We start from the raw sequence: 19,045 nt of genomic DNA on the forward strand, positions 1-19,045 counted from the left end.
GTTCTAGCAGTGAGTGTGGCTACTGGTGGTTACTCTGAGTGTTTAAGAATTCAAAATGGAAAAAAGACCCTGTCATGCAACAAGTGCGTCATTGCTACATACTGAGCAAAACTAACAGACAACGTATGTAAAGAAAAGAAAACTGTTGATAATATATATGTTCTTTCACTATGTATTGAGTTTGCATGGCAAGGTTTTGGTGACAGGGCAGCTGCTGAGGGGGCTTCTGTGAGAAGCTGCTAGAAGCTTTCCCACTATCTGACAGAGTCAGTGGCAGCTGACTCCAATATGGACCTGTCTGCTTGCCAAGGATGAGCCCATCATTTATGAGACCCTACCTGGAGTCCTGCATCCAGTTCTGGAGCCCTCAGCACAGGAAAGACATGGACCTCTTGGAGAGTGGCCAGAGGAGGCCACCAAGATGATCAGAGGGATGGAACATCTCTGCTGTGAGGATAGGCTAAGAGAGTTCGGATTGTTCAGCCTGGAGAAGAGAAGGCTTTGTTGAAACCTTACTGTGGCATTCAATACTTAAAAGGGGCCTATAAGAAAGATGGAGACAGACTTTATAGAAGGGCCTGTTGCAACATGGCCAAGGGGTAATGGTTTTAAACTAGGAGAGGGGAGATTCAGGTTAGACATGAGGAAGACATTTTTTGTAATGAGGATGCTAACAAGTTGCCCAGAGAGGTGGTAGATGCCCCATCTCTGGAAACATTCAAGGCCAGGCTGGATGGGGCTCTGAGCAACCTGATCTAGTTGAAGATGTCCCTGCTCATGGGCCGGGGCTTGGACTAGATGACCTTTGAATGTCCCTTCTAACCAAAACTATTCTATGATTCTGTGATGCTGGTAGTACCTCTGGGATAACATATTTAAGAGGGGGAAAGAGTAAGTCACACAAGAGCAATTGCAGCCAGAGACAGGAGTGAGAATATATGAGAGAAACAACTCTGCAGACGTGAAGGTCAGTGCAGAAGGAGGGCAGGAGCTGCTCCAGGCACCAGAGCAGAGATTTCCCTGCAGTCCGTGGTGCAGTCCATGGTGAGATCATCTGTCCCTGTGCAGCCCGTGGAGGTCCATGGTGGAGCAGATACCCACTGCAGCCCATGGAGGACCCCAGGCTGGAGCAGGGGGATGACCAAAGGAGGCTGCGACCCTGTGGGAAGCCCAGGCTGGGGCAGGTTTGCTGGCAGGATCCCTGGAGAGCACATGAGTTTTCAGTGACTTCTCAGCAAGAAATAAAAGACTTTTACTTGCAAGAGAATTCTGCAAATATGATACTTATTGTTACAGTAAAAATGGAACAAATATCTACCTGCTGGATACTAACTAAGACTGTGCTTATAGATCAGGTCCATTCAGAGTTTAAATTTTTGCATGTTGCTTTAGTTTGGTTTTAATGTAATGCCAGATTTTGAGAACAGATAGCAAGGTTGGAAGAAGCAAGCTCCCCAAACAAAGGGTTTGGGTAGGCATTGCTATTTTCATGTATGCATGTATTGTCAGCTCTTGGACTGATATAAAAGAAAAAGTAAGTTGCAATCTGCAGAAGGGAAAATGGTCGATAGGTATGCAATATATGCTATGATTGCACACAACTAAAAGACTTACAGGTCATAGACTGTGGTAATAGAAATCCTTAATTACTAATGAAAATGGAAAGTATTCATCTTATGCATTTAGTCCAAAGTGGTTGTTTACATTATTTTGTAGTCCGAAAAAGAGAAAGAAGCACCTGCTAGAGTCCCACTCAGTCTTCCTCCATAGTCTGTGGGGGGTGCCCAGAGGATTAATTTTGAGTAGTCATGTAACTTTTAGACTCAGTGACACAGTATGCTACCCATGAGTAATCCGATAATCTATGTGACTGGTGTCAGCACGTTTCAGTGCCCTCAGCTCTCAGGTCAGATCTTTGCAGTTCATCAGACCAGCCAGTCTCCCTGTCACCACATGGATGCAGTAGGGAGAATCCTCTCAAGCTGATGATGCTGGTGCCGTTGTAGGTGAGGAAGGAGCTGTTCAATGCAGTCATTTCTCAGCTTGAGGACCATGTGGGTAGGAGCATCTGTGGGTCAAGGAGAAGCATCTACCTAGGCGGAAACTGAGAGGGACGGAAAACAGATGTCAGGCATCTGTGTGTCAGCAACTGCAAGCCAAGGAGGCACTTAGTAGTTTGGTCATCAGAGGAAGGATTCACTTCTTTTTGAGTTGCCATAATTAGGAAGATACTTAAAAATACAGTTTTAAGATATGCTGATCTGTGTGGGAAACCTTTTTTTTTTTTTAGTTGTCCACTAAACAAACTTCAAGTCTGCTCCTTTTTTGCAGTAGTTCTGCAGAAACGTGCCTTCTGCCATTTCTTTCTGCTTGCATCCTTTTGTGTTGTGTTTTCTTAGGCTTTGTCTTCAGATTTCATTTATACCATTTAGTGCTAGAGGTGAAGACCATAGTATTGAGTTATAGTATTTAAAATACTTATTTATGTTAATTATTTATCATACTAGTGAAAAGAATTTGTTGCATAGTCCTCCTAGAAGCCCAGAATACAGTAGTTGGTAATCTGTTTAGTCTCTGAAAGGCAACAACAAAATCTGTTAAGCATATCAGGTTTACCAAATCCCCTCAGGATTTCAAGGCTTACTAACCTGTATTTGGTGAAGTACTTATGTTAGACAGATGGAATTTTTGGCAGTCACTGAAATTCCTCTTCTACCTACATGGAAATCATGACTGACTCTCAAAAAATATCTTTTTCCATATGACTGACTCTCAAAAAATATTTTGCAAATGTAAATATTGCATATTGGAGACTGCATACTTGGATACTGTTCTTTATTTGTAAGATTATTACAGCTTTTATCTGGTATTTTATTTTGAATCATTCTGGTAAGCAATATATTTAATGTCACCTGATATTACGCTCATCTAAATTCCCTTCATAAACAGAGATTCCATGGTAGTTATTCCACTGATAGCATCACAAGCATCCTTGATTAGAGTTATACCAGTACTGACTCACAGCATCTACTTTACAAGTGAATTAATTTCTCAAGTAGAATTTCACATATCGTCTCATAAAACTTAGTGACATCTTAATTTTTAAAAAAATCATTATCACGCATTAAACTTTTAATTCATGTGGCTATAAATTATATATCTAAACATACAGCTGCACATTGATACATCTGTAGAAGACAGACAATATTGACAAAGGCAGTAATTAACAAGATTAACTTCGTTACCATGATTCATCCAGCTCTAAAGTGGCCTACAACTAGTGTTTTTAATCTATAGTACAGGTAAACTGTGTTGAAAATTGACATCTGCCATAAGAACACACTCAACGAGCTTGAAAGCAGCATAGTAAACTGCTGTTGTCTCTTTCCAGAATGGTTCCCATAGTCAGAGCTCATCTTAAGTGTTTATAAAAGCGTATTTGAGGGTCAGTACATTCCCAGGGACATGGGGACATAAGGATCACCCTCACACTAGCTCAGATGCGCTCAACTGCATGATTGTTACTCGCAAGAGAAGTGGTGGCTAGGCTAGGCTAGGAATCTCAGCAGATCTTACTCTAACACAACTGCTCCTGAGCATCTTAATTATTTCAGTTGCAGGTGCAGTAAGAATACCATACATGTCTGGCTTTGGGAGGTAGGCTGTTTGTGTTCCTGTCCTTTTATGTGTTATGCTCTGTAAATTATTTTATGGCTTTAAAATTACATTAAATCTGCTTTTAAGGCAGCCAGCTCTTGTTAAAGCATACAAATCCAGCCCTTGCAATTCTTTGGTTGCTTTGATTTTAAAAATTCCTGTAATAATATGAAGGGCTCAGAGCAACATGATTTTTAATGGGATGCATGGTTTGAGGAGTCAAAAGACGATCAGGGTTTGATGTAGTGGCCTGCAAATAGCGAGATACAGAGTGTTGTGCCTGGCCTTCATCTGCTCTTGTGTCTCCTGTGCAGTTGGTTTATAGTCGATCTCATTGCTGTAATGAGCTGTGCCATGTTGATTTCTCCAATACCTTCAAGCATCCCAGGTGACAGTAGGTGCTTATGTGTGCAAATCTGGTCTGTAGTCAATATAGCCATTGGAGACTAGGGAGCAATTTGGATTGCTAACTGCAAGATATCTGTTCTATGGTGAGCTGGATCCTTCTTTAAGCTTCATTGTAATCAGTATTATGTATCCTATAATTATCATGGGAGGATAGGTACCTAGATTGCATGCAAACACCTAAATTTAGTGTCTAATTGGAGTCAGTCCCATCCTACATTATACCACAGGATGCAATACATTTTTGCATATTATCTTGGTGACTTGTTTTACTGCTCAGCTTGTTATTGTCTGCTACTTGAATACAGCCATCACAAAATTAAGGTGAAGAGAGAGTATGTAATGCAAAGAGACTTTTACTTTGTGTATATATAATAAATATATGCAAAAAGTTTCTTAGAATAGGTTTGCTTGCTTACTTTCAGATAATTGTTTAATGTAGGTTAAAGGGCGATTGCTAAAGTAAGGCTGCTGTGATGTGTCATTTCTAATGTGCTGATCTGAATCATGCTTGTATGCAATCACTGTATCAGCTCACTGCAAGGCTGCCAAGCTGCCCACACGTCCCCTGATGAATTTGCCAAGAGAAGTCTGATCTCCTTCTGGCCATCTGCATTTGTTTTGAATCATAAGTCCCTGGGTGTGTTTATTAGCTACTGAATTTATTTGTGCTTTATTTGTTGGAAGCTGACTTTGACTTTTGTTTCAGTTTCCCCTGTTGACATGACTTTTTAAGTTTGCATTTGGAAATCCTATGGACTTAGAATTAGGTTGTGAATATACTCCAGATCTCTCCGCTTTCTCAAGAACTATAAAAAACTGTGTGTGTAGCACGCTGCAGCAGATCTATCATGACTCTAGAAAAACAACTTTGAAATTTTAAATGTCAAATGTCAGAATATAGTACTCCAACTTAAATAGTTGTTAAAAGGCTGTGTTTAAAAAATGTGCACAAAACAGAACCTGTGGCTTTTTGACATTTTATAGCTGAAACTAGGACAGTTCCTCCTTTTCTCATGTGGTCAGCGCTGTGCCCATTAACTAGAGTGTATTTTCTTTAATTTACCTTCAGCTTACCTGGCAATCTCACAAGTCCTGATGCATGCCTGTGCACAAGGGCTTATCAAAAAACGCTGTATCTAAACTGCGTTCTGCTGTTCACACTTCGCCAATCGTCCTTTTCTTGCTTTCTCCTTCCTCATCCCAGCCAGAGCGGTCACCTATATGTGTCTGGCTTGTTGAACTCCATTGCAGGCACCTCACAGCAGGTTTCATGACTGTTTTAGGGGATCCCAGCTATGAGCCAAGGTACCCGTGTGCTGGGAACTGGGTGAAGACAACAATTTTATACTGATTTTATACTGGATTTTATACTGATTTTTTTAAATGTAATCCAAAATGCATAATCCAGAGCTAACCAGTGTGTCTCATTAGATAACTGGCTAGGGATCTGAGCACAGTTTTTGGGGAAAATGTTTGCACTTTTTTTTGAAAGATGGCAGTTCTGTCTCACCTTAGATGATATTTGCGTTACAAAAGGTTACCAATCTGCTTTGCTTCTGAAAAGTCATTGAGATTTTTTTCTATGTGTGTTGCCAGAGGATTGCAGCAGAAATTTTGTATTTTCATGTTCAGTTTTTGTCTCTTAACACTACACATCCTCAAACTGTCGTAATTTTCTGCTGGTAATCATATCCTTTCGTCTTATCAAGTTTAATTCTATTTCTTATCATTCTCACTTGTCTTCATGAGAATAATTTAAAAGGATTTTTTTTTTCCTTTAAAATGTTAATCATCCTGATTTTTTTTTAATTCAAAACTGGGTTCTGCTCTTTAAGCCCTTCTGTATATATATTTTTTTAGAACAAATCATGCCTAAGAAGAAACTTGGAGCTCTAAATCAATGTAAACTGGCAGTTTGCAGGGCTAATTTTTCCTCAGGTCCAAAAGAAGACCTCTGATGACAGAAATCTGTGCGTGAATTTGCACCATTAAAATAATTACTCCCTCTTCTTACATACAGGGGTGCTTTGTGTGACTAGTCTGGCCTGAAGTGCTGGTTGCAGAAAAGATGTTCATCCAGGTATCTGCGTTGGTTGTGCTTGTAATATTTTTGGCAGTCATGACAAGAATGGGTAGAGAAACCAGCACTAACATCTTTAGCCATAAGTAGTGTTCCAGCCCCAGTGCCTCATCATGACCCACATTTGTTTTCAGCAGAATGAGTTTATTAGGCAGCGTGTGCTCAGATTAGTTATTCTAACTATTTCCTGGGGTATTATGCCTTCAAATGAGAGTTGGACATGGAGTATTAAAAGTATTTATCTGGTTTCTCTGAAGTCATGTTTGGATAATAAAAATGCAAAATGAAGGGGAAATGCTTGTAAAGCTTTATTTTTGCCTGTTTTTAAGGTGACTTTATAAAAATGCTAATGATATAAAATATCTGAAAGGGATTTGCAATCAATGAGCTCTTAAATGTACCTTAAAACATTTGAGAATTCATGTGTGTCATATTTTTTTAATATTCTGATCTTGAAGGGACTTATATTTTAGGTCTCTGAAACTGTTGTATCTTATGCTTTGCAGGACTATACATACATTTTGCTGCTTCCTCAGCCTAAGAAGTTTTCCTTAAAATAAAGCAAAAGAAAATGGTTTTATTGATTTTTGACATGGATTCTTCTTTAACAGTACTAGAAGTAGTATGTGAAGCCAAAATTATTGAAGGCAAAAGCTTGACCAGCAAAATATTTACTTGCAGACAGATTGCATGCCAAAGGTCATGTTTTCCTGAGGACTGTGTCTAGTCCTGCAGCTGAATTTCTGGAGACAATCATGTGCATGAAGTGGTGTGAGCAGTATGGGATGGTGTGCGACTGGCGACTAATAGTGATGCCACTGATTATTCATGTGGAACATCTTGGGGAAAAAAACTCTTCTCCAGTAACTGGAGAATGGTTTTGGTCTTTCAGCCAAAAGGATTCATCTTGTTTGCATTTCCTTTTAGTGTTTTTTTTTTTTTTGTTTTTTTTTTTTTTTTAAGAATTTCAGAATTCTGTAAGTCCATTTCTTCAAAAAATTGACTCAGATCTTGAGCAGACTTGCATTGCCCTGAGATTTTCTCGCAGCCTTGTCTGACAGAGCTTCCCAGCCCCTTTTACTGTGCTGAGGGTTACCCAGAGCAGCGGGGGAGGCTGCAACGGGTGGTGTGGAGCCAGCTGTCCTCCTTCTGGCCACTGCAGCAGATGTTGTGTGAATCTGGGTCCCTCTGGTTTGGGTGGCTCTTTCAACGTATTGTTGAAATGGGTCCACGGCACTTTTGTGATTTAGATATACAGAGTGAGTTTTTCAATGGAGAGTGTTTTTTACTTTTTGATCAACTCTGAGACAATGAGAAACCTACTTGTCTGTTGTCATCAAAATACTTCAGAAACTGTGATTTTTTTTTTAAATTTTTTTTTTTCTCTAGTAGTATCTTGCATCAGCAATCCAGAGATAATTTGTGTGTGTGTGTGTGTGTGTGGAATAGATGGTACTTCTAGGTGTACTTTCCTGCTACATCTTTTTACCTTCCTCTTCATGTCTTCCCTCCTGTACAGATCCATTCTGCTCAAATATACATGCAGGTACTTGAGTTTGGACATAGGTGTTGATGGTTATCTTCTGAGTTCCAGGGATGACCTGAAGTCTTACAGGGCTTGGTCTTCTCTTAGCAGAGTCTGAGAACCTTGGATGTGGACATGGTTTCCTTTTCTAAGCCAGCATCCTTCTGCATGCTGTCAAGCTAATAGCTTTGTGACATACTTGCAGTGAGGCCGACAGAAGGAAATAAGCTGTTTCTAAGTGGGGAGGGGTTTCTAAAGATTGACATTTTGACCTATTACAGCAGAAGAGGGTGAAGTCTTGAAAGAAACTGGAGGAGGATTCCTGCAATGAATACTGTTTGGAGATGGTTCTGGCTACCCTTTAGGGAAGCTGAATCTCATTAGCACATAGGCAGCATGCACACATTACTTTGGAGCACTCTCTTTTTCTTGAGTTTACACAAATTTTGGAATTAGATGAGCTTCAGATATGCTGTCTGAACAAAAAGTTTGTCACTGCAATCTAGCTTGTGTTAAGAGAGAAGAGTTGTCTCTTTGCTGCCTGGGATCAGGTCTGACACAGCTCTTGAAATATTTTGAATGTGCTCTCTGTCTTTTCATGCACTGCTTGAGAATTCAGTCACAAGCCAGTGCAAAGTGCTATCTGATACCAGTCAATGTTGTGCTGTTTATTCTGGGTTTTGTCTTCAATGGTGCAACTGAACAAGAGAATTGGTGTATATGTAGTTGCACTAAAACAACCTTGTGATTGAGAGGTTTGAGGGGAAAGGATAGAGGTGGGACAAAGGACATGTTCTGGTTAAGAGCTGTGTTGATAAATCAACAGAGATTAGATAACGAGAGAACATGCAGTATGAGAGCAATGTGCAAGTAATATAAATCCCTGCTACAAGTACAAAACTTCACATCATTACAAATGGAGAGATGAATTCAAAATTAAATGTATTTGCAATGAGCTGAGCTAGAAAATGAAAATAACAGACTCAGAGAGCGTTCTGTACAGTTGAGAATAGGAGTGGGCTGTTGTGACAAAGGAGCAATAGAAAAAAGAAAAAAACCCACAACAAAAAAACCCAGTTCCATGAAAAGGTTTGTGAGAAAGGAAGATAATGAGGTAGCTGAAGAACAATTTAGTTTTGCTAAAACCAGAGCATATAGAGAAGCATATGAAACATAACCCTTGAAGAACTACAAACTCTTACCTGGGAAGCTTAATAATTACTATACTTCTAATCTCTATGATGTAGATGGTGTCTTTTTAAGGCATAAAACAGTGAATAAATCAACACAAATTAGGCAAAGCTTAATACTTAGTTGTGGTCGCTTCCCCAAGTGTTGTTTGTAGATTGCTGCACTGAGGTTCTTCCTGGACAATGTATTTGTAATACATACTGCAAAAGAAAAATGTCCTCATATTTTATCGTAGATGGGGCGCACTTTAGCTGACAGAAGCCTGTCCCATCCAGGTGTGCACAAAATGCTCTCTCAGGAGAAGAGCATGTAAACCAAGCTGAACCTAGAGCCCTCTCTGCTGGATGCCTGGAAAACAACACTTCAAAGAGGACAAAATAAGAATTCTGATCTAGAAAAGAAAATCTGAGAAGATAGTGCAAGAAATCTAGACATAAACCATAAAACTTACATAGTGAAGCTCCTTCTGTTATAAGAAGATGAAATAACATACGTTTATTGCATAAAATGGCCTCTCTGATTAAATCATTAGGCAATATATTTTAATGATACCACATATGCTCAAAGAAAATGATTATCTGAGGGGAGAAAAGGAACTGACATTCCATCTTAGAAATTTGAAAAATTCATTATGTCTGTGCTAAAGAACAGTATGCAAGTAAAGAATTTTAAACCCATGTATAGCATAGGAGGTATAAATGGGTGCTGTATTTTTGTGGTACCGCCCCAGAGAAATAACACTTGCTGTAGGACCTGTAGCAATATATGGAAAATATACTATTCCAAGACAAAATACTTTTTTAAACAAGGCACTTGGAAAGATGTATCAACTTGGCATATGTCTGTTTTAAAATAAAATGTACTTTCCAGTAAGAGGGGAAACCCTAGCACAGTAATTAGAGTCCATGCCTTATTCCTAAAGTGAAGGCAAAGACAGGCCTTTTGAATTCTTTTTCTTTCAGAAAATTTCACTGATAGAAACAAGGGAGTGATGCAGAGAATAACTGGGTTGCCACTTTATTGCCAGCACTGAGAGATCCACTAAAGCTCTACAGCTCCCTGAAGCCCAACCATTTGCAACTGATGCTGAAGTGTGTGCGTGTGAGCACACATGCACAGTTATTATGTATTTGTTTTAAAGCCAAAAAAAAAAAGCCTACTGGAGATAAGAGGGATCAACTTTGAATAAACTCCTGAGGAGCATTGACTTTTCCTTTCTTCTTTGATCTTTCAAATTGTAGTAGCAGCTGAAGACACGCATGATGGATCTGGCCGCAGAAAATTCATGTAGAGCCAAGAAAAAACAAGGGTTTTGTACAATTCTGGAAACCTTTGACATTTTGTGTGCATGGAAAACTATAGCAAAACAGCCATTAACCTTTATTAAACTTGGTTTCCCTCCATTTCCATGTGTGCGAGAACCATGTTCTGGAAATGTTTGATGTTCTGTAAAGTGTTCATTATGTAATTTTCCTTTTTTGGGGGCTGTCATTTCATTTAAGGGTAATAATTTGATTAATGGCATTTTACAACAGGTAGTGTGGTGGGGTTGCCTCAGTGGTTGGTTTTGTTTTGTTTTTTCATTCAACAATGATATAACCACTCAAATTATTTAGATTAAAAATGGTATAAAAGGTGTAGAGTAGAAAGAAAGAGGAAGATTTATATTATGTTTTTGTTCTGTGAGAATAAGTAAATATTTCTGAAATAAGTAAATATTTCTGAAAAAAAAAATAAGCCAGTTCATGTACTGAAACTATCTGGTATGGATTTATCACATTGTATTACTCACTAGGTGCTGTGTGAAAGGCAGTACTGGCATTCTGGCATTGTGTAAAGGACTGTGATGTCTGGGTTTTTTTGTCTCGAAAAGGCAGGAGCAGTGCGAAAGTACACTGAAAGATGCCTTTTGTATTTGTGCTCTTGCTTTACCTGCTTTTTGCCATCATTTGTTGATCTAGCTAATTCTAGTGGTAGCAGAACAAAGACATTTTAAAAGTATATTTATAGAGGTAGATGTGAAGGTATCTTAGTAGCATTTGTTTTCCACAGGAGAGCAAGTGCAGAAACACTGAACTGCCGTTTATTTTCTTTCCTATCTTCTAAGATGTTTTCTCAAATATTTTTCTTATAAGAAACAGTTTTGTATATCATTGTACAATAGGTGTGGAATATTAGGCAACTGCCTAATGGTTTGTTTATACACAAGTATAAGCACACATACATATATAACCTCTATCTAACCTCGATCTGTGGCCACATTCCTGCTCCAAAGGCAACCTCTTTCTTACAATTGCTTGGGTGATTTCTGAAGATGTTTTTGACAGACAGACCTCATTAAAAAACAACTAATTGGCACTGACTGCCAATCCGCAAGCTGGATTTTAGTGTTAAGCATTTTGTGACTGTCCACATGTCATACTAAATAGTTTAAAATGTCTTTTTTGGAGGCAATGAGGAAATCCAGTAAGTCTGTACAGATTTTTCTGACTGTAACTGAATGTGAATTTGAAAACGAAAGTAAGTTTGCACCAAACTCACTATGGCCATGTTTCTGTTGACTGAATTCACTAGGTACTGGATCAGGCTCTTTGACTATAAAATAATAGTGATGACTTTATTGTACCACAGAGTTTTGTTAAAAATTCATACACGAACATCTGAGATCTTGAAAAATTTCCAGATATTAAAAGCATAATGTTTACACTGAAAATGGACGCTATGCCTGCTTTGTGTTTGAAAGACAGCTGAGGAAATGGGCGTTTGAGAATATATGGCTGCTCTCTTCTGCAGCTATAACTTAATAATTTTGCAGGTAATAGTCTCGCAGTGTCGGAAAACCTTAAGCCATTCTGTCCTAGGGTGGAGTTACTGTACTGTACAGGCCTGCTGTCTTGTGACTCAATGAATCTTTTTCTGTAATCATTGCATAATTATTAGTTCTGTTTAATATTCAGTAGTTTTTCTGATGCTGACTTTACCTGTGCTATATTTTGCTGCAGAGTTTTTTTAAAGGAAATATCTCTCACATATCTATCTATCTATCTATCTATCTATCTATCTATCTATCTATCTATCTCACACACACATATATATATATGAACATATAAAAATATGTGTATATATATAATTTTTCTTTTTTTTTTTTTTCTTTTTTTCAGGGCATGGCTTTCACCTTGGAGGAGAGGCAACAGTTGAATATTCATGGATTATTGCCCCCATGCTTTCTTGGTCAAGATGCCCAGGTTTATTCTATTCTTAAGAATTTTGAAAGGCTGACATCTGACCTAGACAGGTAAAGTATGACAATGTAACTTTATGCTACTTATCAAACCAGAGTTCCCCCCCTGTTGTGTTTTTGTGTGTTTGTTTTTTTTTTTTTTTTTTAATTATAGTACATATGAAATTTTGTGGGTTGTGTTTTTTTGTTTGTTTGGTTGGTTTGTTTGTTTGTTTTGTTTTGTTTCTTTGAACTGAGGTGGTCGATGATTTGGAATCATAAGGCTAAAGATGCAGTTTTGCTGGAATGCTTTCTTTAGAAAATCATCTCGTAATTTTAAATTGTAATGTTCCAGTGCTGTTCACATTAACTTATTGTTTCAATAAGCAAAGGATACAAAGGTCATCAGAAGCAAATGAACTAATTTCAAACTAAAAAGTCAGTCTTTACATGCAAATAGATACATGTGCATTAAAACAAATATCTAAAATGTATAACTATTATAAAATTATTATGTAATAGAGTGTTGTTTGTTTAGTTAAAGAAAAACGTTGGGGAGGGCTTTAAACCTCTATGAATACTCTTTTTTTTTTTTTCCTGAGTGTTTTATAGGTCCTAGAACAAAACAGTATTCCTTTATTTTCTCCCCTGTGCCTTACTCTGTTGTGTGTTGTCTTTTTATCTATGTGTAACAAATGGCTTTTAGATACCTGTCTGTCGGTGGCAAGCCTTTCTTATAATTTAAAGTTGCCACAACCTGTGTTTTTTCCGGAGGCGGAATAGGATGAGCGCAGCCTTACAAGCAGGTGAAGAGCTCATGCTTGTGGTATCTTTTTTTGGTTAACTATCATCCAGTGCTGTCAGGGAGTGCAATATCCAAGAGTAGTAGCTTCCCAGGCTTGGAAGTTTTAGTCTGAGTCCCTGCATGTAGCAGAGCATAAAATTTCATGAAAAGCACCTGCTTCTACCACTGATCTTATCATAGGCAAGAACTGTGTCCTTCTGTCCCCAGTTACTCCTTAACTCTGCCTTGAAGTTGTCCCTTTGTGATACAGCTCATTGTTTCATAAGTTTCATGACATTTAAGACTTTAAGTCTGTTTCAATTGTTTGTTTCTACTTGAATTGCTGGAATTTCTATTCACCTGCAACTTAAATGCAGGAAGAAAAGGCCTTTTACACTATTGTTATATATGTTTCTTAACTAAACAAAGAACTTTTGCTCCTACTTCAGGTCATAGGATAAAAACACTTGTGTTTCTCCAGACATCACAGATTGAAATGAAAGTTACAGGTCTGGCTATGTGAAATTCAAGAGGAGATTAACAGTATTTCCAAATCTTAATTCTTTATTCTTTTAGTCAAAGGTTTTGGATATTTAAATAGCTTTATGCCAAAATGAAAATTTTCTGCTGGAAAGGAAAAAAAAGTTCTATCAGTTTTGGATAACAGAGTAATAAAAGTTTGAATGCTGTGCCATTTGAACCACAATAAAACACAGTATACTGAAGTTTTGATCTCAGTGGGAATCATGAAATAAAAATGACTGCCTCCCAGTATTGTGGGAATACTTTGCAGAAAACTTGCTTTTTTGTGTTAAAGAGACTTTAAAAAAGTCTGGCTGTCTTGGGGATGGGGAGGAAAATAACTTTTTTTTTTTTTTTAAGTACACTTAATCCACGTATGATATACACAATTAATGTACAGTTATAAATAAATATAAATGTATTTACAAATAAAAGTATAGAAAAGATTTTCCAGAAGCCATTTGCTTCAGAGATTTTTTTTTCCGAATCTCTGTTAAGCTTAATGTCTGCATACAATTAATTTTTAAAAAGCAATATAATTTTTCCCATCTATGAGTCTTTTTTTGCATTTTCTCTTTTCCAAATAAATACTTGGGTAATGAAGAAATTTGTTTCCTGCTTCTGTGACCAGACATTCTTAAAACAGAAGTGCAAACATGACAATATTACATCCATGTGACTTGAGCATTAGGCTGTAGCTTTCCATTTTATGCCATAAAGCCTGTTTTTAGTATAAAGCTTTTTTTAGTATAGAGGCTATATTGTACTGTGCAGTACTGAAGGACAAGTTTGTTGTTGTTAAATAGGGTTTTAAGTGAAGTACTTCAACTGAGGAAATCTAGTAAGACTTTGGTTCATAGAAATAACTTGAAACTATTAAAAGGTAGAGTTTTTTCTCACTAATGTGATCACTAGTCAAAATAATTCAATTAAGAATATAGTAATTAACATAAGAAAAAAAAAATAAAAGCTGTGTTTATTTCCCAGTCTTACTCTGCGACATGAGGCCATGGCATTTTCTGAAGCATAATTTTTGATCCAGGTGTTTGTATCTTTTCCTTCCCCTTACAGTCTGAATAAAAAATGTGGCTCCATTTATAATGCTGGTTAAACTGCATTGGAATCTCCATCCTTGGGGATATTCAAGACCTGATTGAACATGTTCCTGGGCAGCCTGCTCTGCCTGGCTCTGCTTGGAGCAGGGGGTTGGATGAGGTGACCTCCAGGGGTCCCGTCCACCCTCAGCTGGTTTGTGATCTCTTAACACAGGTCCAGAGCAATGAAGAAATAAGCTTTCAGGGGTTATCTTGGATCAGTGCAAATCTGTGTACGTTAAATCAGGTTGGCCCTTGAGCACTAAAAACTATGTAAATCCACAAGTCCCCCTCCAAATTAAATTCTTTAAGAAATCATATTTTTATTCTTTGTGGACACCCAACAGGTCTAAATTGGCTGTTCACATCATGCTTGATTAACAGTATTTTGCTCTTATATTAGTGGGGCATTATATTGTTTGGCGTTTTCTCCAGTTTTTAGCAAAATAAACTCATTTGTGTGTTACATGTGTAGATTTACGTTTAAGACCACTGGTTGAAAGACTCGGTAACATTTGCATGCAGAGCCACTAGTCCTCATTTGAAGACTATCCGTGGTGACATCTTGGCTCCTTTGCAGCAATAAAATGCTTGTCTGGATTGTGAGTGCGAAAACTTGCACATACAAAATGTGATTTGCAGCTGTGTTTATATATAAAAGTGTCTGAAAATTTTATTGGAGTATGTCAATAGAGATGCTGCTCTTAGAACATGTGCATTACATGTGTGTGAGCTCAGAAGTATTTTTTGAATAAAACTTCAAGGCAATATGTGAATTTTGGTCTCCTGTACTCGTATTGAAACATTTTAAAGTGAAGAGTGACTGTGATTCTGCTGCAGATACTTGTTGAATACCTTTGCTGATGGAGAATGCCAGAAGACATTGACTATTTTAATTGGAACTGGGGAAGAAAAAAATCTCAGTGGTCCCTGTACAGGCAAGTGCTCAAGGACAACCTTGTGTAAGAGCACGCAGCTGTTGCCTTCTACTGAATGTAAATGTACAAATTCTAGAAATAAAACATTTTTTCCAGTATGCAACTGGCATAGCCTTTGCTCCCACAGGAGCTCCTGACTTGCAGCCTGGAATTGCTGTGCTCTGAAATACACACAAGAGTTCACACACAAAATGAATGTGAAACAGCAGCAAATATATTGCCTGGTATGCCTGGCAAAAGGGAGGCCAATAACAGGAAATAATTCTGTTCCTCTAACTTAATTTGGAAAAGCTGCAATGGGTTCTGCAAGTAATTTGATCCCCCCCCCCCCCCGTATGTTCCTAATTGTCTTTCTTCTTGCTCTACATTGACACTGAAATCCTTGCCCTTGACACAGACACATCTTCTGCCTGGGCCTTTCTTTCTCCAAAGAGTCACACTGGTAAAATATTTTAGTGGATGAGTGAACATTAGGAGAGGTGCTATCCCATCACTTTTCCTGAGAATGCTGTGTTATTTTGCTGAAGTTCACTGTTTTATAGCATTTCTATATAGAATTTCTATATAGGCACTGATGATGCAAAGGAATGGAGGTAACTAACTAACACAGGTTAAAAATAATAGTGTTTCCTCTCACTTTCCTTTATTCATGCCAGTGATAGTAGGGCTAGTTATCCTAAGAAATCATCAGTAATTTTCTGGTAGTTACACCAGTTTTCTTCTGGATTTTGGATGATCTTTGTTTCATATCCTTTTGTGGCTACTATATGTAATTCTTTTTGTAATGGCAGACTGGCATGGAAAGTTCTTAGGTGAAGTAAAGGCAAGGGGAAGAGTGACATACTGAAATTTGAATGCTTGGCTGTCCCCTCTGGCTTACTTTCTAGTCCTTGATTTTCCTTCTCTGAAACTCTTCCCTGGAATCTTCATTCAAGAGTCCTTGTCTGAGGACAGCTAATATTTTTCTCCCTTTTTATAGCACAAATGATTGTTCTCAGTGTTTTATTGCTTGTTTTCACTATGTTTTCAATTAAATGTGGGCTTCAGTAAAAGATTCCATGAAATACTGCATTTTAAATGTATCTTTTTTTAAAACACAATGCTGAAAACTGCTTCATGCTTTTAGCTCTATAAATTACTTGGGTATTGCTAAAGGATGCATACTTGTTGTCTAATGCATTATAACCAACACCACATTGAGGATGAAAGTTTTTTGGTTTTCTGCTTAAGAAAGAATTTTTGAGAAAGTTGGAACTCCTAAGCAAACTTTGAATGAGTTACTACGCTGAGAGAGATATTTTATACCTGTCACTGAAAATTAGTGTTCTCATCAAAATTGCACTTCTCTAGAAACATTTTTCACTTTACAATAATGCTGCTTATGCTGATTTATATATGGCCCAGTATGTAATATTTGAAAATATGTTACGTAGTGTGCAGTTACTATCTTTGCGATTTCTTCAGCATATCCTGAATACGAAAGTGGCATGATACATGCGAATAAGAAAGTAACCCCCCAATTTAATGCATCTAGCACAGTAAAAACAAAATGGAGAGTCTTTGCAGTTTTTTTTTCATTTGAAACCCTTGAGGAAGCCATTCGCTAAACTTTTAGTTTTGTTTGTAAAATATTTCTTTACCCTGTTTAAAATCCAGGCTTGATCTGAGGAATAAGAAAGGGTAATGAAAAGGTATTTTAAAGTCTTAAGTGGCCACATCTCATTTTAAATGGAAGTTGTGAAAAGAAAAAATTATACTGGCAACTGCTTCTGAACATGGTGATGTGGTTGCATGAATGCTTGCTGTTTCCAGTATAGTGCAGGCCAGAGGACGCATGGTACTCTCTAACATCACTTTAAAGATCCTCCTTCTAATGTATTCAAAACTATATGTGAATGAGCTTGTGTGGTCAAAATAAATGTTGGGATAATCATCCTCAGGAGAAAGCTTTTAGTAAAGAAAATGCTGCAAGAATTCATTGAAAGATATGCTGTATCATAATGAAACACTGGGAAAATTAAAAGTTAGTAGGAAAATGTAATAATATGAAAGAAAATTAGTATGTTTGTATATTTGTACCTGAGAGCTACACATGCAGGATATAATTTAACCTTCGAGAACATTCAAAACTAATGTGTACGATGTAAGGATGCCTTGTGGTGTTGGTATTTGGAGTTCATCTTCAGCTTTTTGGTTTCTTGATCTTTATCTTTTTAGGGTCTGAAGAACATGTAGTCTCACAAGGGGAGGGATGCTGGTTTGCCTCATTTCTGTCACCTCATTACAGTCACCAGCTGCCAAACTGGCTGCACTGGTCTTGCTTCTAGGGCTTGTTAAAGGTTTACATAGCGAATCGGGAAAGAAACGCTCTTCTGATATACAGGGATATACAAAGTGAAGCTTGAACAAAACAAATGCAGATCTACTAAACTGTTCTTTGTTAGGTGGTTACCTGACTATATTTGTGTCTTCCTGAAGTATGAATTAGATTTTATTTGTGCATGTGATACATGAGTACGCTGAAGTAAAGTTCATGTGAATAGTATTTCAGAACACAAATCTCCAGGCTTTTGGAATGAATGTGCTGTATGCAATTCTTCAACACTTTTGTAATAAAATTATGGATGTGTTTAAGTTTTGAATGTAAGTATTTAGTAATCCATTGTAAATAAAACCCTACAAAAATTGTATACATTAGATTAGGTTAAAGTTTTTATATAAACCTATTGGTATACAAAGCAACTTTATAAAGTAATATTTAACATTACTAAAACTAGTGAACAAAGAGGTGAGATTTACAATAATAAAACTCCTAAATATGAAGTGTTCCCAAACTGATCAGAGTCATACCTGTGTGAACTAGAATACCTTGAAGTAACTCCTAGACTTATATAATCTGTCATACTCATCATTGAAATTTGGCTTTGTGGTTGAGATCTTGGAGCATATTGGCGTATTTATTCTGTAACAGTGTAATAGTAGTCAAAAGTAGGCCAGGCTATAAGCATGAACTTTTTCACTCTCATTTATCTTTTTTTTTTTCCTGTTGGTTTTCTTTTTAAATAAACATAAAACTTCTTCAAATGCAATCGAAAATTGATTTCCATTAGGAGATAAAGCATTTTAGATTTCTTTAAAAATACAGACTTCAGGATATGCCTGTGCTTGGTTTTTGAAAGCTTTTTCCTTCAGTGTTCAAGTGAAGTATTTATTTGAAGTATTAGTCTGGAATTAGGAGAAATTTCTGTTCAGGCAAGAATAGAAAAAGCTAACCTCTTTAGTTTGAATATTTAGGCAAGAGAGTATAAGTTCTATTTAATGGTAGTCTCATTTCAAATGGAACTGATAAGTACAGATTAGGTTCTGACAGACCAAATATTCAACTGCAGCATGGTGTTTTATACATGAGAGGGATTGGCTTCCCAAGTACGTCAACCTTGTGATGGTTTCAATTTGTCTCTGTCTTACCCAGTTTGTTATCCTTTGTGTCTGAAATGTTAGTGCTATTAAAACAGGAGGAATTTAAATACTCTAGACAAGAAAGAGGCTGTTGTAGAACAAACATAGCTTTCATTAATTGTCTAAACAAATTTATTTCTAAATTTTCTTTATACATTCACTTGATG

General features: G+C 37.3%; 1 protein-coding gene across 1 annotated transcript in view; it reads left to right on the forward strand.

Annotated features, from left to right (window-relative positions):
- Nucleotides 1-19,045, forward strand: part of ME1 (malic enzyme 1) — a 165,938-nt gene that overhangs the window by 28,229 nt on the left and 118,664 nt on the right. The window contains exon 2 of the mRNA XM_065834243.2: nucleotides 12,023-12,156. Coding sequence (XP_065690315.1) covers nucleotides 12,023-12,156 — 134 coding nt within the window. The remainder of the gene's footprint in view (nucleotides 1-12,022; nucleotides 12,157-19,045) is intronic.

The sequence above is a fragment of the Patagioenas fasciata genome, chromosome 3 (assembly GCF_037038585.1).
Source record: "Patagioenas fasciata isolate bPatFas1 chromosome 3, bPatFas1.hap1, whole genome shotgun sequence".
Lineage (NCBI taxonomy): Eukaryota > Metazoa > Chordata > Aves > Columbiformes > Columbidae > Patagioenas > Patagioenas fasciata.